Below are 25,995 nucleotides of genomic sequence, written 5' to 3' on the forward strand. Positions count from 1 at the left end.
AGTGCACATGGAACTTTCTCCAGGATAGATCACATCATGGGCCATAATTCTAGCCTTGGTAAATTCAAAAAAATTGAAATCATCCCAGCCATCTTCTCTGACCACAATGCAGTAAGATTAGACCTCAATTACAGGAAAAAAAACTATTAGAAATTCCAACTTATGGAGGCTAAACAACACGCTTCTGAATAACCAACAAATCACAGAAGAAATCAAAAAAGAAATCAAATTATGCACAGAAACGAATGAAAATGAAAACACGACAACCCAAAACCTATGGGACACTGTAAAAGCAATGCTAAGGGGAAGGTTCATAGCAATACAGGCGTACCTCAAGAAACAAGAAAAAAATCAAATGAATCAACTAACTCTACACCTAAAGCAACTAGAGAAGGAAGAAATGAAGAATCCCAGGGTCAGTAGAAGGAAAGAAATCTTAAAAATTAGGGCAGAAATAAATGCAAAAGAAACAAAAGAGACCATAGCAAAAATCAACAAAACTAAAAGCTGGTTTTTCGAGAAGATAAACAAAATTGACAAGCCATTAGCCAGACTCATCAAGAAACAAAGGGAGAAGAATCAGATCAACAAAATTAGAAATGAAAATGGAGAGATCACAACAGACTCCACAGAAATACAAAGGATCATAAGAGACTACTACCAACAGCTATATGCCAATAAAATGGACAACTTGGAAGAAATGGACAAATTCTTAGAAAAGTATAACTTTCCAAAACTGAACCAGGAAGAAATAGAAGATCTTAACAGACCCATCACAAGCACGGAAATCGAAACTGTAATCAGAAATCTTCCAGCAAACAAAAGCCCAGGACCAGACGGCTTCACAGCGGAATTCTACCAAAAATTTAGAGAAGAGCTAACACCTATCCTACTCAAACTCTTCCAGAAAAGTGCAGAAGATGGTAAACTTCCAAACTCATTCTATGAGGCCACCATCACCCTAATTCCAAAACCAGACAAAGATGCCACAAAAAAGGAAAACTACAGGCCAATATCACTGATGAACATAGATGCAAAAATCCTTAATAAAATTCTAGCAAACAGAATCCAACACCATATTAAACAGATCATACATCATGACCAAGTGGGCTTTATCCCAGGAATGCAAGGTATTTTTAACATCCGCAAATCAATCAATGTAATACACCACATTAACAAATTGAAAGATAAAAACCATATGGTTATCTCAATAGATGAAGAAAAAGCCTTTGACAAAATTCAGCATCCATTTATGATAAAAACCCTCCAGAAAGCAGGAATAGAAGGAACATACCTCAACATAATAAAAGCTATATATGACAAACCCACAGCAAACATTATCCTCAATGGTGAAAAATTGAAAGCATTTCCCCTAAAGTCAGGAACAAGGCAAGGATGCCCACTTTCACCACTACTATTCAACATAGTTTTGGAAGTTTTGGCCACAGCAATCAGAGCTGAAAAAGAAATAAAAGGAATACAGATAGGAAAAGAAGAAGTAAAACTCTCACTGTTTGCAGATGACATGATCCTCTACATAGAAAACCCTAAAGACTCTACTAGAAAATTACTAGAGTTAATCAATGAATATAGTAAAGTTGCAGGATATAAAATTAACACACAGAAATCCCTTGCATTCCTATACTCCAATAATGAGAAAACAGAAAGAGAAATTAAGGAAACAATACCATTCACCATTGCAATAAAAAGAATAAAATACTTAGGAATATATCTACCTAAAGAAACAAAAGACTTATATATAGAAAACTATGAAACAATGATGAAAGAAATCAAAGAGCACACAAACAGATGGAGAAATATACTGTGTTCATGGATTGGAAGAATTAATATAGTGAAAATGAGTATACTACCCAAAGCAATCTATAGATTCAATGCAATCCCTATCAAGCTACCAATGGTATTTTTCACAGAACTAGAACAAATCATCTCACAATTTGTATGGAAATATAAGAAACCTCGAATAGCCAAAGCAATCTTGAGGAAGAAGAATGGAACTGGAGGAATCAACCTGCCTGACTTCAGGCTCTACTACAAAGCCACAGTCATCAAGACAGTATGGTACTGGCACAAAGATAGAAATATAGATCAATGGAACAAAATAGAAAGCCCAGAGATAAACCCACGCACCTATGGACACCTTATCTTCGACAAAGGAGGCAAGAATATACAATGGAGAAAAGACAATCTCTTTAACAAGTGGTGCTGGGAAAACTGGTCAACCACTTGTAAAAGAATGAAACTAGAACACTTCTTAACACCATACACAAAAATAAACTCAAAATGGATTAAAGATCTAAACGTAAGGCCAGAAACTATAAAACTCCTAGAGGAAAACAGGCAAAACACTCTCCGACATAAATCACAGCAGGATCCTCCATGACCCACCTGCCAGAATATTGGAAATAAAATCAAAAATAAACAAATGGGACCTAATTAAAATTAAAAGCTTTTGCACAACAAAGGAAACTATAAGCAAGGTGAAAAGACAGCCTTCAGAATGGGAGAAAATAATAGCAAACGAAGCAACAGACAAACAATTAATCTCAAAAATATACAAGCAACTTCTGCAGCTGAATTCCAGAAAAATAAACAACCCAATCAAAAAATGGGCCAAAGAACTAAACAGACATTTCTCCAAAGAAGACATACAGATGGCTAACAAACACATGAAAAGATGTTCAACATCACTCATTATTAGAGAAATGCAAATCAAAACGACAATGAGGTACCATTTCACACCAGTCAGAATGGCTGCTATCCAAAAGTCTACAAGCAATAAATGCTGGAGAGGGTGTGGAGAAAAGGGAACCCTCTTACACTGTTGGTGGGAATGCAAACTAGTACAGCCACTATGGAGAACAGTGTGGAGATTCCTTAAAAAACTGGGAATAGAACTGCCATATGACCCAGCAATCCCACTGCTGGGCATACACACCGAGGAAACCAGAATTGAAAGAGACGCGTGTACCCCAATGTTCATCGCAGCACTGTTTACAATAGCCAGGACATGGAAGCAACCTAGATGTCCATCAGCAGACGAATGGATAAGGAAGCTGTGGTACATATACACAATGGAATATTACTCAGCCATTAAAAAAAAATACATTTGAATCGGTTCTACTGAGATGGATGAAACTGGAGCCCATTATACAGAGTGAAGTAAGCCAGAAAGAAAAACACCAATACAGTATACTAATGCATATATATGGAATTTGAAAGATGGTAACGATAACCCTATATGCGAGACAGAATAAGAGACACAGATGCATAGAACAATTTTATGGACTCTGAGGGAGAAGGTGAGGGTGGGACGTTCTGGGAGAATAGCACTGAAACATGTATATTATCATATGTGAAACAGAACACCATTCCATGTTCAATGCATGAGACAAAGGCTCAGGGCCGGGGCAATGGGATGACCCAGAGGGATGGGATGGGGAGGCAGGTGGGTGGGGGGTCCAGGAAGGGGAACACATGTAAACCCATGGCTGATTCATGTCAATGTATGGCAAAAACTATTACAATATTGTAAAGTAATTAACCCCCAACTAAAACAAATAAATTTATTTAAAAAAAAAAAAGGAAGAAATAAAAGTAACAGGAGCTATTAATGAAATTGAAAACAAATCTACAATAGAGAAAGATTATCAGTAAGGACAAAAGTTGGTTCTCTGAAGATAATTAATCAACTTTTGATGAATTCATCACAACAAAAAGAGAGAAGACAGAAATAAGCAATATCTAAGAATGAAAGGGAAAATAATAATGCTACTTACATTTGGATCATACAGAAAAATAAGTGGGTTTCAAGTAATGGCCTAATTATTTAGATCAATATTTCCACTAAAAACAAATAAAAATATTGGTTAACATATAAAAGTACATCTCATTAAAGCAGCTAAGATCTGACAAGACAATAAGGAATTAATAAACTAAAAGCTAAGTAGAACACATAATCAGCTTTTGCCCTAAGAGCATTTGCTAACCCTAAAGCATCTGAAGAGTGGTTTTAATCATATCATTACACAAGGGAAACAGAAGACAAAGCCGAGGATCTGTCCAAGATAGAAGGTTTAAAAGAAGATACCCCAAAACAGTGGCCAGGATGCCAAAACACTACACAAACCCTCAGGAAATTAGTAAACATATGAAGTCCTCCTTCACACCACACAATAGTGAAGTTTCCTGTGGCACTCAGCAGAAAAAAAGGGAAGAAAATAAACAAAAAGAAATGAATCTTCATAAGCACTGACCAGCCCTGGGGCAGATATGCAGCCCAAATTCAAATCATCAGAATAGTCCAAGAAACTTCAAAACAAAACATTAGTGCCCCTCAAGTTGCAGTGACTGATGACACTAAGAAGTAAGTTCAAATTCTCCCTAAAGAAAGGCACCCTCAGGAATTCACCACCAATAATTTTCAAAGGCAATGAGAAAAATCCTCAAAGCAGCTAGAGCGTAGGGATAGATGACACATTACCTTTAAGGGAGCAACAGTTCTCGACAGCAACAGTGGAAATCAGAAAACAGGAGTATATTTTCAATAAGCTGGAAAAACGACAACAACCCAAAACACAGCAGTCTAAAATTCTATATGCATGAAAATATTTTTAAAGAATTGAGATGAACATATAGACATACTATAATAAAAGATGAAAAGATCTGTCTCTAAATGATCTCACTAAAGGAAACACTAAATATGTTTCAGACAAAAGTAAAGTGATTTCAGACGACTGCCTTGTGTAAGAAAAATAAAGAAAAAAGAAAGTAGTAAATACATGTGCAAATCTAAATGAATTCTGACTTTACAAAATAATTATGTAATAATGCCTAATGGAATTTTTTAAAAAGGACAGAATTAAAACACAGAGCAAATGTTAACATGTGGGATGGGATAAATGAGATTTCAGACTCCCTGTACTATGTAGAAGGAAGTCAAAAGGTACAAATCTACTTTGGGCTTTGAAAAATTAAGTATATTATATTTTATCCTTTTCAAAATTCAATCCTTTTTACTTTAAAAGTCATAGAATATATTTGTGGTATTTGATTAAATTTAATCACATATATGAAAATATTCTTAGAAACTTAGAAATAATTTTTAACTGGTTTACTCTGATAAAAAACTACTAATGAAAAATCTAAGCAAAAAAACATACTCAATGGAGAGATAGTAAAAGATTCCCTGTAAAAAGTGGGCTAAGACAAAAAAAGCTACTATTTTCTGGCCACTTCTATAGCAATACTTTTTAGAGATCCTAGTCAGTGCAGTCAAACAAATACCAATCAGCTAAACAAATAAATACCAAATAAATACAAGGTAGATGAATTGTAAGGGAAGAAACAAAATTACCATTATTCAGATGATATGATGTATACTTAGAAAATTTGACACACTCTATAGGTAAATAAGAAGTAAACATTAATGGATATAAATCATCTCTATATTCTCCTAACAAATAAATTATTTTATTTTTTAAAGATACTATATCCAAGAGCATTAGAAAACATGAAGAATCTAGGAATAAATGTAACAAAAGTACAAAAGATTTTAAAGGAGAAAAATGTCTTTCAATAAAATTTTAGCTATAAAAAAAGTAAATGAAGAAATACACTATAGAATGAAGTGCAAGATGCAATGGGGCAAAGACATCAATTCCTCCTAATTCATATATAGATTTAATACACTACAATTCAAATAAAAATTCCAACAGGTGTTTGTGGGAGTTGGGAAGAGGATGATTGGAGAAGAATCAACAAGGACTATGTTCTGCTTTTTTTCTAAAGAGCCTTAGCATTTTTTGACAGTTCAAACTGTAAGAATATTTACCTTTGAGAAAGATAAACATAGCAAGGAAAAAATATGAATGAAAATGTGCCAAAATGTAAGCAACTGCTGATTTTGGATGAAGGGATTCAGAGGGTCTCACCTTGACTCTTAAAAAAAATAATTTTCCATTCTTTCCAATCTTTCTTCAATGAATTCCACTCTTTATTCCCCTCAAACTGCTTCTTTTTGCCTGGGGAGAAACAAATACCCCTGGGGAAAGAGGTAAGTAACTTTGTTTAAAGAATCAAACAACCATGGCAGACTTCAAATGTTTAAAACAGTTCGAGGGCCCCAAATTGAGGAAGATTCACAATTCAAAACCTGACAGCATGTCCCCATGAGAAAAGGTATTTCCTAATCTAGATGGAAAAGACCCTAGTATAGAATTTTAACACCAGTTAACACACAGCAGAGCTCAGCTCTAAAGCAAAAGGTTTAGTCTAATGGAGTTGTCCTTTAAGCAAAACATACACACACACATACACATACCAATGCCACCAAGTAAAGAGAGTAGGTTAAATGCAATGTTCCAGCTCCAAGTACAGTTTCCTGGGAAAAACTGAAAAGGTCTCAAATAAACAGAGAAGGAGTTAGAATACATGCATACTTTAACAAAACAGAAGGCTTCAGAACAGTTCCCAGAGTCTACATGCTGAAACTACAAGACACATGGAAAAAAAAAAAAAAGACGTAAATAGATGGAGAGATATACTATGTTTATAGACTGAAAGACTCAATATTGTTAAGATGTCAATTCTTTCCAAATTGAGCTATAGACTCAGTGCACTTTCAATCAAAATCCCAGCAGGATTTTTTGTAAATACTGAACAATTAATTGTAAAACTTATAAAGCAAAGGAAAAAGAATAGACAAAATTTTTTTTGAAAAAGAACAAATTTGGAGAAATCACACTACATGATTTCAAGATAGTATGGTTTTTAGTGAAAGGACAGATACATACATCAATGGAACAGAACACAGAGACCAAAAATAAGTTCATTTATATATGAATACACATACACTCACTGATTTTTGACAAAGCTGTAAAAACAGTTCAATGGAGAAAGGACAGTCTTATCAACAAATGATACTGGAACCAATTGAGATCCATATGCAACAAAATAAACTTTGATACATACTACCACCTTCCACAAAAATTAACTAAAAACAAATCAAAGACCTAAATATAAAATGTAAAACTATGAAAGTTTTAAAAGAAAACACAGGAGAACTCCCTGCACCTTTGGATTAGGCAAAGACAACACATATGGCATGGCATTAAAACCATAACCCATATAAGAAAAAATTAACAAATAGAATTTTACTTAAAATTTTTAAATTGTTCTTTGAAAGGCACTGTTAAGAGAATGAAAAGATAATCTACTGATGGGGAGAAAATATTTGCAAATCATTTATCATACATCTGACAACTTGGATCCAGAGTATGTAAAGAACTCTTTAAACTCAACAATAAAAAATAACCCAATTAAAAAAAAAAAGATTAGAACATACAGTTCACTAAAGATTATATGGATATGAGAAATAAGTACATAAAAATGCAAACTGAAACCACAATGAGATGCCATTACATCTTATCAGAATTGGGGCAGGGCGGTGGGGGGGAAGCCTGATAATACCAAATGGTGACAAGGATAAGGAGCAACTTGAATGCTCCTGCATAGCAAGTGAAAATGCAAAATGGTACAATTTGCATTTTCAAATGGTATAAAAACAATTTGGCAGTTTTTAATAAAGGTAAAATAAACACTTGCCATAAGACCCAGCAATCTCACCCCTAGATATGTTCAAGCAAAATGAAAACCATGTTTACACAAAAAAGCCTGTGTGTGAATGTTTATAGTGGTTATGCTGGAGGTCCCCAAGACAATACCCAATTCAGTGATTCACTTGAAGAACTCACAGGACTCAGCATATAATTAGTTATACTTAGGATTAAGACTTAATGCAGAGAAAAGAAACAAAGCAAAACCAGCAAAGGAAAAAGGCACATGGGGTAAAATTGGAAACCTGATGAAAACTTCCAGGAGTCCTCCTCCAGCAGGATGCATGCACTTAATCCTTCCATCAGTGAATTTATGACAGTGTATGTGAAGTACTATCTACCAGTGAAAATTCCCTGACACAGGAATACAAGGTTTCATTAGGGGCTGGTCATACAGTCACAGTAGCTTATAGCATGTACCAAAATTCCATACTTCTGTAAGGAAAGGTGTTTAGCATACAGTTTAGGCACATAAATCACCTTCATCAGTTAGAGAATGGTGGGAACACTCTCAAAATCCGAGTTCTAGACAATAGACAAGAGCCAATCTTGAAAACAGGTTTCCTAGCAACAGCAATCTTAGGCCTGTTAAGTTTGCTACATAGTGGCTCTATTTGTAACTGCCAAAGTTGGAAACAATCCAAATATTCACTGAACAGGGGAATAGATAAACAAACTGTAGTACATTTATACAATGGAATATTACTCAGCAATGAAAAGAAATGAACTAATGCTACCTACAACAACATGGATGAATATCAAATGCATGTTTGATATTAAGTAAAAGAAGTCAAGGGGCTTCCCAGGTGGCTGAGTGGTAAAAGAATTCGAATGCCAATGAAGGAGATGCAGGAGACATGGGTTCAATCCCTGGGTCGGGAAGACCCCCTAGAGGAGGAAGTGGTAATCCACTCCAGTAATTCTTGCCTGGAAAATCCCATGGACAGAGGAGCCTGGTGGGTTACGGTCTATGGGGTCACAAAGAGTTGGACATGACTGAGTACATACACACATAAAAGAAGTCAAATTCAGAAGCAACATGCTATTGCATTCTGGAAAACACAAGATAGATCAGTGGTTGCTAAAGGGCTAAGATTGGGGGGGAGTTTGAATACAAAGGGATAGCATGATGGAATTTTTCTAGAATGATGGAACCATTCTGGATCTTGATTTTGGTGATGGTTGTAATGCTCTGCACATTAAAACTCAGAGATGTATAAAAGTGATTTTACCAAACATTTTGGGGTAAAAAGTGATTTTTACTACATTTTAATTTAAATGTTTATAAAAGTAAAATATAGTTCCCCACATTAAACATGAATAAAAGCAAAAGAAGAAACATGACAATGTTAATATAAATAATACAAAAATAATTCCAGAGCAGGCAAAAAACTACAAAACCCAGAGTATTAATATAAAAACAGAACACAAGAAACAAGAAGAAAAATCTACCAAAAAGATCTGCATCATCAGATGAATTTAAAAAGAACATCAATTTAATTTATCAAATGCTTGGAGACAAAATGATAGAACAGAAGAATGAGATAAAAAGATTGAAGAGCTATGCAAGAAAAATAAAAACTAAGACCCAATCACCGATCTCTCTGTATCTGAATTCAAGTTATCACTAGGTATTGCCCATCTCTCTTTGTTGCTGTTAAAAATAGGATTTTTCTTACTATGATACTTTCTAACTGGCTCTGTATATGTAGCAGTGAAGTGAGGTGAAGTGGTAGTCGCACAGTCGTGTCCGACTCTCTGCGACCCCATGGACTGCAGCCTGCAGGCTCCTCTGTCCATGGGATTTTCCAGGCAAGAATACTGGAGTGGGTTGTCATTTCCTTCTCCAGGGTCTTCCCAACCCAGGGATTGAACCCGGGTCTTCCGCATTGCAGGCAGATTCTTTACTATCTGAGCCACCAGGGAAGCCAATATGTAGCAGCGGCTCAGCAAAGAAAGACTATGGGTCAATCCAGCTAACTGCCTGCTTTGTAAATAAAGATTTTTGGAATACAGACATGTTGATTTTATTTACATATTTTCTATGGCAGCTTTCATACTACAGCAGGAGATTCGGGTAGCTATAACAGAAATTGTACGGTCTAAAATATTTATCATCTGGCCCTTATACCAAAAGTTAGCCAATCTCTAATATGTAAGAAAGCTATTTGTAATTTTGTGAGGCAAAATACACATCACATAATTTTACCCATTTTAAAGTGTACAATTGAGTGGCAGTTAGTTCAATTCATAATGTTGCATAATCATTATCTTTCTTCTAGTTTCAAAGCGCTTTCATCACGCCAAAGGGAACATTGTACCCATTAAGCAATCACTCTCCATTTCTCCCTTTCCCAATCCCTGGCTACCACTCATTTGCTTTCTGTCTCTATGGATTTATCTATTTTGAGTATTGCATACGAATTAAATCATTTAATGTATGATCTTTTGTGTCTGACTTCTTTCATTTAGCATAATGTTTTAGACAATCATCCATGTTGTGGTAGTACCTCATTCCTTTTTATCCACTGAATAACATTCAATTGTATGGATATACTACATTTTGTTTACCCATTCATCAACTGATAAACATTTTGGTGGCTGTGCACTGAGCTGCTATGGACATTCATATGAAAATTTTTGTTTCAATACCTGCTTTCAATTCTCCTGGAAATCTAAGAGTGAAACTGCTTGGTCACATGGTATGACTCATAACACAGCCACAAGGAATTCTGTTTACAATTTTCTATGGAACTACCAAACAATTTTTACAGTGACCATACCATTTTACACTTACAACCAGCAATTTATGAAGGTTCAGATTTCTTCATATCCTCACCCACACTTATTTTCCTTTAAAAGAAGTTTTATGATAACTATCCCAGTGGGTGTAAAGTAGACTCACACCGTAGCTCTGCTTTGCATTCCCTAATGACTAATAGTGTTAGTCACTCAGTCATGCCTTTGCGACCCCAAGGACTGTAGCCTGTTAGGCTCCTCTGACCGTTGAATTCTCAAGGCAAGAATACTGGAATGAGTTGCCTTTCCCTTCACCAGGGGATCTTCCTGACCCAGGGATCAAATCCAGGTCTCCTGTACTGCACAGACTCTTTACTGTCTCAGCCACCAGAGAGCAAACTGCCAACATTCGCTGGAGCATAAAAAAAAGCAAGAGAATTCCAGAAAAACATCTACTTCTGCTTCATTGACTACACTAAAGCCTTGACTGTGTGGATCACAACAAACTGGAAAATTCTTGAAGAGATGGGAAGACCAGACCACCTTACCTGACTCCTGAGAAACCTGTATGCAGTTCAAGAAGCAATAATTAGAACTGGAAATGGAACAATGGACTGGTTCCACATTAGGAAAGGAGTACATCAAGGCTGTATATTGTCACCCTGCTTATTAAATTTCTATGCAGGGTACATCATGTGAAATGTTGGGCTGGATGAATCACAAGCTGGAATCAAGATTGCCGGGAGAAATATCAATAACCTCAGATATGCAGATGTACTACTCTTATGGCAGAAAGCAAAGAGGAACTAAAGAGCCTCTTGATGAAGGTGAAAGAGGAGAGTGAAAAAGCTGGCTTAAACTGTTTACAATAGCTAGGAATTGGAAGCAACCTAGACGTCCACTGGCAAATGAACGAATAGGCAAGTTGTGGTATATATACACAATGGAATATTACTCAGCTATAAAAAGGAATGCATTTGAGTCAGTTCTAATGAAATGGATGAAACTGGAGCCTATCATATACAGTGAAGCAAGTCAGAAAAAGAAACACCAATACTGTATATTAACATATATATACGGGATTTAGAAAGACGGTATGGAGAAGGCAATGGCAACCCATTCCAGTACTCTTGCCTGGAAAATCCCATGGACAGAGGAGCCTGGTGGGCCGCAGTCCATGGGTTTGCTACAAGTCGGACACGACTGAGCGACTTCACTTTCACTTTTCACTTCCATGCATTGGAGAAGGAAATGGCAACCTACTCCAGTGTTCTTGCCTGGAGAAGCCCAGGGATGGGGGAGCCTGGTGGGCTGCCATCTATGGGGTAGCATAGAGTCGAGCACGACTGAAGTGACTTAGCAGCAGCAGAAAGACGGTAATGACAAACCTATATGCAAGACAGCAAAAGAGACAGAGATGTAAAGAACAGATTTTTGGACTATGTGGGAGAAGGAGAGGGTGGGACAATATGAAAAAACAGCAGTGAAACATGTATATTACCATAAGTAAAATAGAGGACCAGTGCAAATTCAATACATGAAGCAGGGCACTCAAAGCTAGTGCTCTGGGACAACCCAGAGGGATGGGATGGGGAGGGAGTGGGAGGGGCTCTTCAGGATGGTGGGACTCACATACACACATGGCTGATTCATGTCAATGTATGGCAAAAACCACCACAATATTGTAATTAGTCTCAATTAAAATAAATAAATTAATTTAAAAAAAACTGGCTTAAAACTCAACATTCAAAAAACTAAGATCATAGCATCTAGTCCCATCACTGCATGGCAAATAGATGGGGAAACTCTGGGAGATAGTGAAGCACAGGGAAGCCTGGCATGCTGCAGTCCAGGGGGTTGCAGAGTCATATATGACTTAATGACTGAAAGACAGAGAAGCAAAAATGCTAATACCCTGGAATTCAACTGGAGGCTTTAGAGCATAGGAATGATCTGATCTGATTAAGGTTTTTTAAAACTACTACTCTCGCTTCCACTCAGAACAGACTGAGAAAGAAGGTATAAAGATGGAAGTAGAAAAGTTAGGAGGTTACCGTAGTAATCCTGCAAGAAATGTTGGTGACCTGGATAGTGTGATGGCAGTGGAAGTGTGAAATTTGAATGAATATGGGATTTTGAAGGAAAAGCCATAGTAATTTCTGAAGGACTAGAGACAGGGTTGTGAATGAGAAAAAACTAATGAAGGTAAGATGGTTCCTAGGTTTTTGCAGAGCAATGAGGTGAATGTTGCCATATGTGACACAGAGAAACCATGGAAGGTGGGAGAGAGGGAGGCAAAATTAAGTTTAAGATGCTCATTTGAAATCTGAGTAAAACTACTGGATACCTAGGTCTGTAATTCAAGATAGAGGTCAGGGTAGGACATGCATGAGGTATTCAAGTATGTGACTAGGTTAAATCCCCTAAGGAGCAAATGTAGATAAAGAGAGACAAAGAACTGAGATCTAGAATTTCACTCCACATCAAAAGCTGTCAAAATTATGCATATTTATGCTATTTTTTATACTTGTCTTTTTCAAATAGCTAACTGCTAGTCCCAATGATATCAGATAAGAGGGCTTTTATTTTTTAGTACCTCCCTCTTCATATTAGGATAATCTTAGCACAGAAGAGAGACAACCCTGGTAGAGGGGAGGAGGGATATGTGGAGGAGAGGATACGATAGGGGGGAGGAGAGGATAGAGCTGGTGAAGGGGGATATGTGGGAGGGAGGAGGAAGGGAAATATTGGTTTGAGAGAGGAGTAGTTCCAGATGTTTCAGAATATTTCTACAGAAGTCCTATTTAACATCCTATATTCTAATTATTTGTCCTTGAGTAGTGTGAAAGTTTCTTTATGGGCAAAAATTATGACCTTCATCTTTGTGCCTTGCCAAGTGCCTGGCAAATAACAATCTTTTAATGAACATTACTGAATGAATATAAAGGAGTGACTTACCCAGTCAGTCCAACTGCTACTTAATGGGAAAGCAAGGACTACTATCTAGGTTGTAGGACAGCCAGATGTTCTAAACTCACTTCAGTCTGTCATACAAAGGACTACACATTGGGATAGTTCACCCCTCATCCCATCTACTTATTTTATTTTCTCTTTATCATCCTGTCTGGACTATAAGTCTGGTGATTTCATTGCCTTGACTGTAAATCTAATGATCTACCCAAAGTTCACTTTGCCTCAGCCTGTCCAGAACCTGTGCATCTAGCTTATGCCTTGAAAGTGAAAGTGAAAGTGAAGTCGCTCAGTCGTGTCCGATTCTTTGCGACCCCATGGACTGTAGCCTACCAGGTTCCTCCATCCATGGGATTTTCCAAGCAAGAATACTGGAGTGGGGTGCCATTTCCTTTATGTCTTACTTCTCCCACAAAAACTCTCTCCACCAGTCCCTCAAATATCACCATCCTCCCATACACCAGCCAGACCACACATACATACTTTCTGTAACATCCTACATAGTCTGATATCAGTCCTTACAACTACATTAAAGCTGCTTTCTCCAAGTTTACCACAGGCCTTTGTAACAGTTAAAGTATAATTTGCAAAATGGTCAAATCATGACTCTCTTGTTCAGTCACTCAGTTGTGTCCGACTCTCTGCAACCCCATGGACTGCAGCACTCCAGGCTTGCCTCTCCTTCACCATCTCCTGGAGCTTGCTCAAACTCATGATCCTCTCGAGTCAGTGATGCCATCCAACCATCTCATCCTCATCGTCCCCTTCTCTTCCTGTCCTCAATCTTTCCCAGCATCAGGGTCTTTTCTAACGAGCTGGCTCTTTGTATCAGGTGGCCAAAGTACTGGAGCTTCAGCTTCAGCATCAGTTCTTCCAATGAATATCCAGGATTGATTTCCATTAGGATTGACTGGTTTGATCTCCTTGCAGTAGACTCTCATACAGACATGAAATGAATATGAGAAAGGTTTTATTTAACTCATTAATAAACAAAGCAACCAGTAAGATGTTAAATCTGGTTCAAATGAGAATCTGACTCTCAGAGGTTTATATTGTCCAGTCTATGAAATTCATTTGCATGGCATGAACAGGAATAACTGCACTGGTACGGGTAGGGAACATTTGTTCCATTATCCATTTTCTAGAACGTAACTTTTGCCCCTTTTTGCAGAGTTGTAAAACAGTCTAGTCAACCAAGGACAAAAATACATATCTCTAAATCAAAGTAATATAATTCTTAGAGGGCCCTCTAGGTCCCAGAGAGTCCAATGCCCATTCAGATACATAGTATCTAGGGCATTCAGACACACAGTAATTTATTCTGCCCATTTTCAAGTCTTTGACAAATTTTTCTTGCATAACTGTCAAAACTCATTCTAACCTGCCTCCTTTAGCACAATGAAGGAAGATTCTTACCACCTTTGGTTTCCATGATAGATCATTCTCCTGACGCCTCTGATTCTCTTCAGTCTCACCAGTTCCTATTCATCTTAAATACAGTATTCTTCAAGGTACTGATGGGTCTGATTCTATCCAGTATCATCAGTTAACCTATTAATTGTATAGGAATTATTCCCATGACCACAGCTCTAATGCCTATGATTCCCAAACTTGAACTTCTATTTTCTCCATTTCCCATGCTGGTATCTTAGCAGCACATCAAATTCATCATGAGCTTAGGTGATACATATTTAGATAGATCATCTAAATATGATACATGCCTGTGTTCTCTAACTTAATTACTAATTGTCAAAGAGGCATATAACATGAGAATTTTATATTCTACTCTCTCCCTCACACTCCACTATGAAAACTGCCTTTTACAGACAGTCACCTAAACTGTCTATTACACCTCTACAATTACTCTCTTGTAACCTTTCCCTTCCTTACAGCCCTTTCCCTAATTCAAGTCTGTATTATCTTTCAACTGAACTGCTGATACAGCTTCCACACTGTTATAGGGTCTCTTTCCTCCACCATTAACTCAGATGCCAAAGTTATATTTCCCTAAAGGGGGTCAAAGATTTTCTGATTTGGTCCTACTTTCTGATCTGAGTTTTCACATAACAGACCTCTGTTGTTCTAGGGCATCCACCTACTTCCTACTTATTCTACTTCAGCTCAGTCAAGCTGAGGTATACAACTTCAGCTCAGATATCAGGTTCACAATGATTGGATTCAGAATTGGCCCAAACAGAGCCACTGAAGTGCCACAGACTTTTGCTGCTACTTCTGGGACAGAAGCAAATGCTTTTTTACTCTATATCTGATATTGTTATTGCTAGATTTTACCACCAGAGGACAGACTGCCTGAAAAGCCAATGTAGAATAAAGTTTGGAGATGCTGAGACTTTAGCCCTTCTGAGCCCTAGCATCAAGCTATGTCTGAAGCCAATTTCCCTTGGATCATTCAATTACACTTGGCAATAAACCCTCTTTCTGCTTAAACCCATCTGAGTACGGCAACCATCTAAAGCACTGAACCAAAAGAATACTAAATAACACCTATCTTTTTATGCACCCATATGATTTAGTTACATCAACCTCCTCACCAGTATGAAAATATAGAACCTTCCCTCATGTTATTTCCTCAGTCTGGAATTTTCTTCCCTCTGCCTGGAATTCCCTTCCCTCTTCCTCTGTTTAATAAGATCCATCTCCTACTTCAAAGCTTCAAATGCCTCAGTGAAGCAATCCCTAGAGGCTGGGAAAAGCAGCAGAAGACCAGATTACACAGAGATTTTAAACCATGCTATGGCTTTTTCAACCTTTATGCGTGCTTAGTCGCTCAGTCATGTCTGACTCTGCGACCCCATGGACTGTAGCCCACCAGGCTCCTCTGTCCATGGAGATTTTCCAGGCAAGAATACTGAAGTGGGTTGCCATGCCCTCCTCCAGGGGATCTTCCCAACCCAGGGATCAAACCCAGGTCTCCCACATTGTAGGCAGATTCTTTATCAGCTGAGCTACCAGGGAAGACCCATTTGAACCTTTATGTAAGGGTAAATAAATGTCATCGAAGGATTTAAAATTAGTAAAGGACATGATCATATTAGCAATTTTAAAAGTTTACTCTGTTGTGTAAAGGAGGAATCATAGAAGAACAAACAATAATTTATAAACTACGAAAAAATCTATGCAAAAAGATAGTAGTATAGGCTAAAGTGGCAATGGAGACAGAAAAATGTATTTCTGTGATTATTTCTGAATAAATCCCTCCTACATTGTAAACACCCTGAAGACAGAATTTATCTGTTGACTATCATTTTATCCAGATAAATTACCAAAGTGACTGGCATACAGTGAAAGTCACTCAGTTGTGTCCGACTCTTTGCAACCCCATGGACTATACAGGCCATAGAATTCTCCAGGCCAGAATACTGGAGTGGATAGCCATTCCCTTCTCCAGAGGATCTTCCCAGCACAGGGATTGAACCCAGGTCTCTTGCATTGCAGGCGTACTCTTTACCAGCTTAGCCACCAGAGAAGCGCAAGAATACTGGAGTGGGTAGACTATCCCTTCTCCAGCAGATCTTCCCAACCCAGGAATCGAACTGGGGTCTTCTGCACTGCAGGCAGGTTCTTTATCATCTGAGTTACCAGGGAGGCCTGGCACACAGCAGGAGCACACATTTATTTGTTGAATAAATTAATACACAATTAACAACCTAATATATAAACTGTATGAGCAACTAGGCAAATGGCAGTGTTACTTATGAAGATAGAAAACACAAGAAAAGTCAGTTTGGGGTTTTTGTTTGTTTTTGAGAAAGAGGTAAGGGAAAAGATGAACTTGGTTTTGAGCAAACTGAGTTTAGGGTAATAAACCCTCCATAAGATTCAAATATGGAGGGAATATTATAGTGGACACATATCTGGGGATCAGGTGAGAGATCTGGGCTGAGGATACTAATTTGTGAATTCTAAGCATATAGATGGTAACTGACTTTATGAAGAGAGAAGATTACCTCAAAATGATGAAAAGAGGGTAGAGACTACAGATTTAAGGAGCACTTAAGGCTTGAACAGAGAGAAAGAGAAGTCAAGGAAGGTTGCTAACAACTCTGGCAGAAAAACAAACACAGGAGAGTCCTCTAACCAAAGCAGAGGGAAGAACAGGATAGTATGGTCAAATGTGTCAAAAGGTAAAAAGTCCAGGAATGAAAAGTTTTAAAGTATCCTTTGAATGAAAACAGTTTTGGTGGAGAAGGTGGGGGTGAAACCAAGTTGAGAGTGGGTTCAAGGTTGAGTGAAACAGTTGGCTTAAAGCTCAACATTCAGAAAACTAAGATCATGGCATCTGGTCCCATCACTTCATGGGAAATAGATGGGGAAACAGTGGAAATAGTGACAGACTTTATTTTTTTGGGCTCCAAAATCACTGCTGATGGTGACTGCACCCATGAAATTAAAAGACGCTTACTCCTTGGAAGGAAAGTTATGACCAACCTAGATAGCATATTAAAAAGCAGAGACATTACTTTGCCGACAAAGGTCCATCTAGTCAAGGCTATGGTTTTTCCAGTAGTCATGTATGGGTGTGAGAGTTGGATGGTGAAGAAAGCTGAGCGCCGAAGAATTGATGCTTTTGAACTGTGGTGTTGGAGAGGACTCTTGAGAGTCCCTTGGACTGCAAGGAGATCCAACCAGTCCATCCTAAAGGAGATCAGTCCTGGATGTTCATTGGAAGGACTGATGTTGAAGCTGAAACTCCAATACTTTGGCCACCTCATGCGAAGAGTTGACTCACTGGAAAAGACCCTGATGCTGGGAAGGATTGGGGGCAGGAGGAGAAGGGGATGACAGAGGATGAAATGGCTGGATGGCATCACTGACTCGATGGACATGGGTTTGAGTAAACTCCGGGAGTTGGTGATGGACAGGGAGGCCTGGTGTGCTGCGATTCATGGGATCACAAACAGTCGGAGACGACTGAGCAACTAAACTGAACTGAACAAGGTTGAACAGGAGATAAAGATATGGAGTCAGCTAGTATTTAGACCCATGTTTGTGTTAGACATTCTTGTTCAGGAAGTGTGGCTATAAAGGAATTGAGAAATAAAGCTTCAGGAAAGGAATGTCAAGGGTAGGTTTTGTTCTTGTTTTTTTGTTGTTATTTATCTCTTTGTAGGATTTGGTTTTAAGCATGTTTAAATGTTGTTTGGAAGCAACTTAAAAAGAGGACAGGGTTAAATAAAAGGTGAAACAGAATAATCAAAAATGAGCTTCATGATGTATACATATATCAAAATATCATATTATATATCTTAAATATATACAGTTTCAAATTTGTTAATTATACCGAGATGGCCAAAAAGTTCATTTGGGTTCTTCTGCATGTCAATAATATGGCTAAAAAAATAAGAGCGAAGACATTGGGATTTTTAAGGCATTTACTTTATTTCATACAATTTTTAAAGGTTACACTCCATTTACAATCATTACAAAATATTAGCTATTTTCTCCATGTTGTACAATACATCCTTGCAGTGTACCTTACACTCAATAGTTGTTACCTCCTCTCCCTTCCTACTAGTAAACACTACTTTGTTATCTATATCTGTGATCCTGTTTCTTTCTTGTTATATTCACTACTCTGTTGTATTTTTTAGATTCCATATATAACTGCTATCATACAGCATTTCTTTCTCTGTCTGACATTTCATTTCATGTAATACCCTCCAAGTCTATGTTATTGCAAACATCAAATTTTCTGAATTTTTAATGGCTGAATAGTATTTAATTGTGTGTGTGTGTATACACACCACATACCACATCTTCTTTATCCATTTTTATCTATTCAGCTGCTGATGAACAGTTACCTTGCTTCCATATTTTGGCAACTGTAAACAATGTTGCTATGAGCACTAGATTCATTGTATCTTTTCAAATGAGAAAATCCTAAAGACACTACCAGAAAACTGCTAGAGCTGATCAATGAATAGGATAAAAGTTGCAGGATACAAAATACATACACAGAAATCTGTTGCATTTTCATATACTAACAACAAAAGAGCAGAAAGAGAAATTAAGAAAGCAATCAAATTTACTATCACATCAAAAAGAATAAAATACCTAGGAATAAACTGACATAAGGGGGCAAAAGACATGTACTCCAAAAACTATAAGATGCTGATGAAAGAAATCAAAGATGACACAAACAGATGGAAAGATGTACTGTATTCTTGGATTGAAAGAATCAACACTGTCAAAACAACTGTATTACCCAAGGCACTCTACAGATTCACTGCAACCCCTATCAAATTATTAATAGCATTTATCACAGAACTAGAATAAAAATTTTTACATTTTTATGGAAACAAAAAGACCGTGAAGTAGTACATCTTTCCATCTGTTTGTGTCATCAAAACTATCTTGAATAAGGGTGGTGAGAGTGGACATACTTGTTTTGTTCCTAATCTTAGAGGAAAAGCAGCTTTTTACCATTGAGTATGCTAGCGGGACAAGGAGGCCTGGCGTGCTGCAGTCAATGGGGTCAGAAAGAATCAGACATTACTGGGCAACTGAAGAACAACAACATGCTAGCTGTGAGTTTGTTATATATGGCCTTTAGTATGTTGAGGTATGTTCCTTCTATGGCCACTTTCTGGGAGATTTTATTATAAATGGATGTTGAATTTTATCAAAAGGTTTTTCTGCATCTTCTGAGATGATCATATGGTTTTTATTCTTCAATTTGTGGATGTGGTATATCATACTGATTGATTTGTGGATACTGAAAAATCCATGCATCCCTGGATAAATTCCACTTGATCATGGCGTATGATTCTTTTAATGTTTTGTTGGAGTCAGTTTGATAGTCTTTTGTTGAGGATTTTTCCATCTATGTTCATCAGTGCTGCTGCTGCTGCTGCTGCTGCTAAGTTGCTTCAGTTGTGTCCGACTCTGTGTGACCCCACAGACGGCAGCCCACCAGGCTCCACCATCCCTGGGATTCTCCAGGCAAGAATACTGTGATATTTGCCTGTAATTTTCTTTTTTTTTTTTTTGTGGTGCCTTTTTCTGATTTTGGTATTAGGGTGATGGTGGCCTCACAGAATAGTTTGGAAGTGTTTCTTCCAGATTTTTTGATTCGTTTCAGAAAGATAAGTGTTAACTCTTCTCTGAATGTTGGATAGAATTCGCATATGAAGCCATCTGGTCCTGGACTTTTGTTTATTGGGAGTTATTTAATCAACAACTGAATTTCAGTACTTGTAACTTGTCTGTTTGTACTTTCTATTTCTTCCTGGTTCAGTCTTGGGAGATTCACACTTTACTAAGAATTTGCTAATTTCTTCTAGGCTGTTCATTTTATTGGCATATAGTTGCTTGTAGTAATCTCTTATGGTCTTTTGTACTTTTTACGGTGTAATGTCTCCTTTTTCATTTCTAATTTTACTGATTTGAGCCCTCTCCCTTTTTTTTCTTGATGAGTCTGGTTTGTTGTTGTTTAGTCGCTCAGTCGTGTCCGACTCTTTGCAACCCATGGACTGCAGCACACCAGGCTTGCTCAAACTCATGTCCATTGAGTTGGTGATACCACCCAACCATCTCATCCTCTGTCATTCCCTTCTCCTCCAGCCCCCAATCTTTCCCAGCATCAAGGTCAGCTCTTCACATCATATAGCTAAAGTATTGGATCTTCAGCTTCAGCATCAGTCCTTCTAATGAATATTCAGGGTTGATTTCCTTTAGAATCGACTGTTTGATCTCCTTGCAGTCCAAGGGATTCTGAAGAGTCTTCTCCAGCACAATTTGAAAGCATCAATTCTTCAGCACTCAGTCTTCTTTATGGTCCAAATCTCACATCTGTACATGACTACTGGAAGACCCATAGCTTTGACTATATGGACCTCTGTCAGCAAAGGGATGTCTCTGCTTTTTAATATACTGTGAGTCTGGCTAAATGTTCGTTAATTTTGTTTATCTTTTCAAAGAACTACCTTTTAGTTTCATTGATTTTTTTCTATTGTTTTCTTAGTCTCTATTTCATTTATTTCTGGTCTTTATGATTTTATTCCTTCTGCTAACTTTGGGTTTTGCTTGTTCTTCTTTCTCCAGTTGCTTTAGAAAGTACCCTTTTTAAATAAAATTACGGCAACATCAGAAGATAATTTTGTTAATTTTCTTACACAAAATAGATTTTTAAAATGTTTTTCTGTTAAATCCAAAAATCTAGGAAATTTTGTTAATTAAAGGAAATAGTACAAAGGAAAGAAGAACAAAACCCACAAGATAGCCTGAATGCCAAGTTAAGGAGTTTGCACCTTATTCTATGGTCAAGAAGTAAGGTAGCAAAGTTGTTTAAACATAAAACTATTGACTGCAGGATGTCATTTCATTAACAAACAGTAACTGAATTACCACTATATGAAAGCACTGAATCTGGTGCTGACAGAAAAGTCTAAAACTCTGTCCCTCCTTTTTATATAGTCATCAGTGGAAGAAAGTCTGTCTCTATTCACTATTTACATCTTTTATCTATTACTCATCAAGGGCAATATTTAGTAGTAAAAAAAAATCCTTTTTAAAAAGGAAAATATGGGATTTCTATCAGTTCAGTTCAGTCGCTCAGTCGTGTCCGATTCTTTGCAACCCCATGGACTGCAGCATGCCAGGCCTCCCTGTCCATCACCAACTCCCAGAGTTTACTCAAACTCATGTCCATTGAGTCAGTGATGCCATCCAACCATCTCATCTTCTGTCGTCCTCTTCTCCTCCTGCCTTCAATCTTCCCCAGCATCAGGGTCTTTTCCGATGAGTCAGTTCTTCGCATCACATGGCCAAAGTATTGGAGTTTCAGCTTCAGCATCAGTCCTTCCAATGAATATTCAGCACTGATTTCCTTTAGGATGGACTGGTTGGATCTCCTTGCTGTCCAAGGGATTTCTATACTTACCAGTTCTTTTTCACTCACTATTTAGCAATGTGAGCTGTTGAGTGTACAAAGTTAATTAATTCACAACCCCTAACTTACAGGATTCAATAGTGTAGATGTCATAAACTTATGAAGTACTCTAGAAGAAACTGACTGTAGGCATTTAAGTAGATACTATTTACCCAGGACTTTCAATTTAAGAGCAAACAGCAAATAAGCACTTCCTAGAACCACTCACATTTTAAGCATTTTACATTTTTTAACTAATTTAATTCGCCTAACAATATTATGAAGAGAGATTTATTACCATATTATTGTTAAGATATGAATAGGTTAGAATATACAACATGTATTATCTTTTTCCAGAATCAATGATGACACCAATTCTGCTAATGAAAATGTTTTATATACAGTTGCTATATTATTCCCATGAGCACACAAATATCCTGTAATTTCTCTCATCTTAAAAAATCTTCCCTTGAGTTCACCTTCTTCTACACCATTTCTCTGATCCCTCCCAATGGAAAACTTAAAAGAGCTATCTATGTGAGTTATCCCCACCTTCTCTCCTCTCAGCCTCTCTCAAGCCATTCCAAAAAGGCTTTTGCCCCTGACACTACTAAAACCACTTTAGCCAAGATTATGATCTCAAAATGCTAAATATGATTTTTAATTTTCAGTCCTCATCTCACATGATGAGGAACTTGACAAAGGTCAAACATTTTCTTTGAGCCACTCTCCTTCTTTATTTGGCTTCTACGACACCATACTCTTCTAGGTTTTCTTATCTTACCAGATGTTCTTTTTCAAACTCCTATGCTACTTCTTCCACAGGTCCACAATTTAAACACATTCAAGTACCCAGGGCTCAGTTCTTTCCTATCTACACAAATTTTCATAATGTTTTCATATAGTCTCATGGCTCTACTAGAATGTAGCTTCAACACAGCAGAGAGTTTTTAGCTATTCTGTTTAAATGCCCTGCACCTAAAAGTGTCTAGCACATAGTAGATGCACACCATATATTTGGTCAATAAATGAATGGATTAATAGTTTTAAATGTTATCTATAAAGTGATGAATCTCTAATTTATACCTCCTGCCAGGATCTCTAACCTTAACTCTAGACCTATCTATCTGCTATCTCCACTTGGATGCATAATAAACATCTCATACTAACCAAGTTCAAAAGAAAACTCAAATCACCCTCTCAATGGCTTCTTCAACTGACCACTTAGCAAAGATCAGTTCCACCCTTCTAGTTTCTCAAATCAAAATTTGAAATTATTCCTAATTCCTTCTCTTTCTCTCACGCCAGATCTGTCAATAAATACTGTGAATTCTGCCTTCAAAACATACTCAGCACTTGACTTCTTCTCCCTATGTCCACTACAATCACTACAGTCCAAGTCATTATCATATCTCACCTGGATGAATGCAATTGACTCCTAACCTGTCTTATTGCTTCTTGTCCACCTCCACCCCACAATTTGGGCCTGTTCTCAGAACCACAGTCAGAGAAATTAAAAAAAAAAAAAAAAAAATTCAGTCAAATCACATTACTATTCCACTCATAAACCTACAATCATTCCCACTTTTGTCTGAGTAAAGGCCCAAATCTTGACAACTGTCTATAAAGCTCTACTCAGTCTGGCCCTACTACATCTCTGACCTCATACACTACTATTCCTCTCACTCTGTTTCAGTCACATTGGCTTCTTCTTCTGTTCCTTGCAAAGGTTAAGCATATTCCACCTCAGGCCCTTTTTCTTACAGTTCCTTCTCCCTGTAATGTTTTTCCCTAGATATCTGTAATCCACTATTTGCTTCATCATCTTGCTCAACTGTCACTTTCTCTGAGTTTTTCCCTATCACCACATTTTAAACTCTGATTCCAATCCCACTCCCTTGTACACATAAAAGCTGTATTTCCGCACATCATTTATCATCACTAAATTACTATATACTTTCTGAGTCATGTGCTAGAAGAGGACAAGAATTTCTATTTGTTTCTACTGTATCCCTGGTGTTTAAAGCTGTGGCTGGTATACAATGAGTGAGTGACAGTGAAATCGCTCAGTTCTGTCCGACTCTTTGCGACACCAAAGACTATACAGTCCATGGATTTCTCCAGGCCATTATACTGGAGTGTGTAGCCTTTCCCCTCGCCAGGGGATCTTCCCAACCCAGGGATCGAACCCAGGTCTCCCGCATTGCAGGCAGATTTTTTACCAGCTGAGCCACAAGGGAAGCCCTGGTATACAGTAGGTGATCCATATTCTGTTGAAAGAATGCTTTCATTTCCACCAGGGGGACTAATAATCATCTGGCCTTGCATTTCAGGGAAAGATCATAAAGCTTCTCTAAGATTTCTTCCAGTGCTCTAACTCCTGGAAGGATTATACTTTGCCTAGAAAGAAAAACTGTGCTTTCTCTAGTCAACCACAAGGAGGAGTTGAGAGGAAGAGCTGAGCAAAGAAATGTTTCCCTTGCTTTTCCTCTGGCGACCTCAAGGTGGAAGAAAACTAGATTTGGAGGGGACTCTACTGAATGAATGATTTTCTCCATACTATGAGTTAACACACAAGCGTAAACACTAAAGACCGCAATTCCAAATGCCACAGAGGCCAAGGAAATCAACACACAGGCCACTGAGAACTGGAAGGGTGTTTCTTTAACTTCACCACTAAGAATTATCCATAAATCCAGGGGAAGAATTCCTACGAGCGCAGAGACACGTAACTCACACCTGAAGGCCAAGGTGTTTCAGGCTGCCGGAACGCTCTCGTCTCAGGGCTATTAAGTCCGTTCTATTTAATACTTAAAGCACCTGCAATAATTAAAACAGCACGGGCAAAGAGGTGCAAGATTTCAATTCTCAGGTCTGGCTGATGGTATGTAAAGTCTTGATTCATTAAACAGCGAAATCAATTTCCCACAGGATTTTGACTCACCGCCACCTGTTGATCCCCACGTTGGAGGAGCCGGCGAACCAGGGGTCGAGGATGTAGACGCAGCGGATGGTGTCGGCGCCCTGGATGCACTCCTTCAGGGCGGGGTTGTCGTGAAGTCTGAGCCCCTTTCGGAACCAGTGCACGGCGTTCACCCCCATCCCGGGGTGGGGGGGGTGGGGGGGACACGGTGCGGCGCCGCCGAGCTCTTCCGCCGAGAAATTCAGGGTAGGAGGGTCCGGCTCATAACCGACACCTCCGATTGCAGGAGAATCGCCGCACCCAAGGAGTGAGGAAAGCAGAGGAGGGGAAGGGAAAGATGACTCCGAGGAGGGGACTGGAGAGGGAGAGGGCGCTGGCGGCGCAGCTGGAAGATGAATGGAGGTTGCCCAGTCGGCGGAGTCCCGGTGTGACGCCCTTTAGAAGCCGGCACCCGCCGCCACCGACTGGAGAAGACGCATAACTTCGAAGTCCCCGGACCTCCGGAGGCTGACCAAGTTCCACAAGCCCAAGACTCCCCGCGCGGGGAGCCCCAAGAGGTTCTCTGCACGGAAACCTCGCCCACCGAGGCGGCCCCCGAGGAGCAGACGGCCCCGCCTGAGGCGAGCCACCGACAGGGATGAGAGAGAATTCAGTCACTGTCGGCCACGCTGCCTCTCGGCCCGGGGAAGAGAAGTGAGGACAGAGCACGCAAGGCGGTGGTCGAGGCCGCTGGACGGCTGCCGGCGGGTGACCCGTCCCGAGGCTGCCCGGGTGACTCCGCCGCCACCGCCGCGTCAGCGGCTTCAGCCCCGCCCTCGGCTCCTCATTGGAGGGCGCAC

At 38.6% G+C, this 25,995-nt stretch overlaps 1 protein-coding gene and 1 long non-coding RNA gene across 9 annotated transcripts in view; one reads left to right on the plus strand and one right to left on the minus strand.

Moving 5' to 3' along the window:
• CRY1 (cryptochrome circadian regulator 1) overlaps nt 1-25,935 on the minus strand; it is a 98,445-nt gene extending 72,510 nt beyond the window's left edge. For 7 of the 8 annotated variants that reach the window (XR_014082330.1, XM_081591329.1, XM_081591330.1 and 4 more), the window contains exon 1: nt 25,178-25,935. Coding sequence is in view for 7 of the 8 variants with exons in the window: in XM_081591329.1 (XP_081447455.1) it covers nt 25,178-25,335 (158 nt within the window). In the remaining variant the exon portion in view is untranslated. The remainder of the gene's footprint in view (nt 1-25,177) is intronic. The other variant, XM_081591331.1, reaches the window with a different exon arrangement.
• Nucleotides 17,085-25,950, plus strand: LOC145545919 (uncharacterized). Its single transcript, XR_014082332.1, has 2 exons — nt 17,085-17,992; nt 22,230-25,950. It is a non-coding gene; the product is annotated as an uncharacterized LOC145545919 (long non-coding RNA).
• Nucleotides 25,951-25,995: the final 45 nt, after the last annotated feature.

This window comes from Giraffa tippelskirchi, chromosome 4 (genome assembly GCF_054371585.1).
Source record: "Giraffa tippelskirchi isolate mGirTip1 chromosome 4, T2T-mGirTip1v1.2.pri, whole genome shotgun sequence".
NCBI lineage: Eukaryota > Metazoa > Chordata > Mammalia > Artiodactyla > Giraffidae > Giraffa > Giraffa tippelskirchi.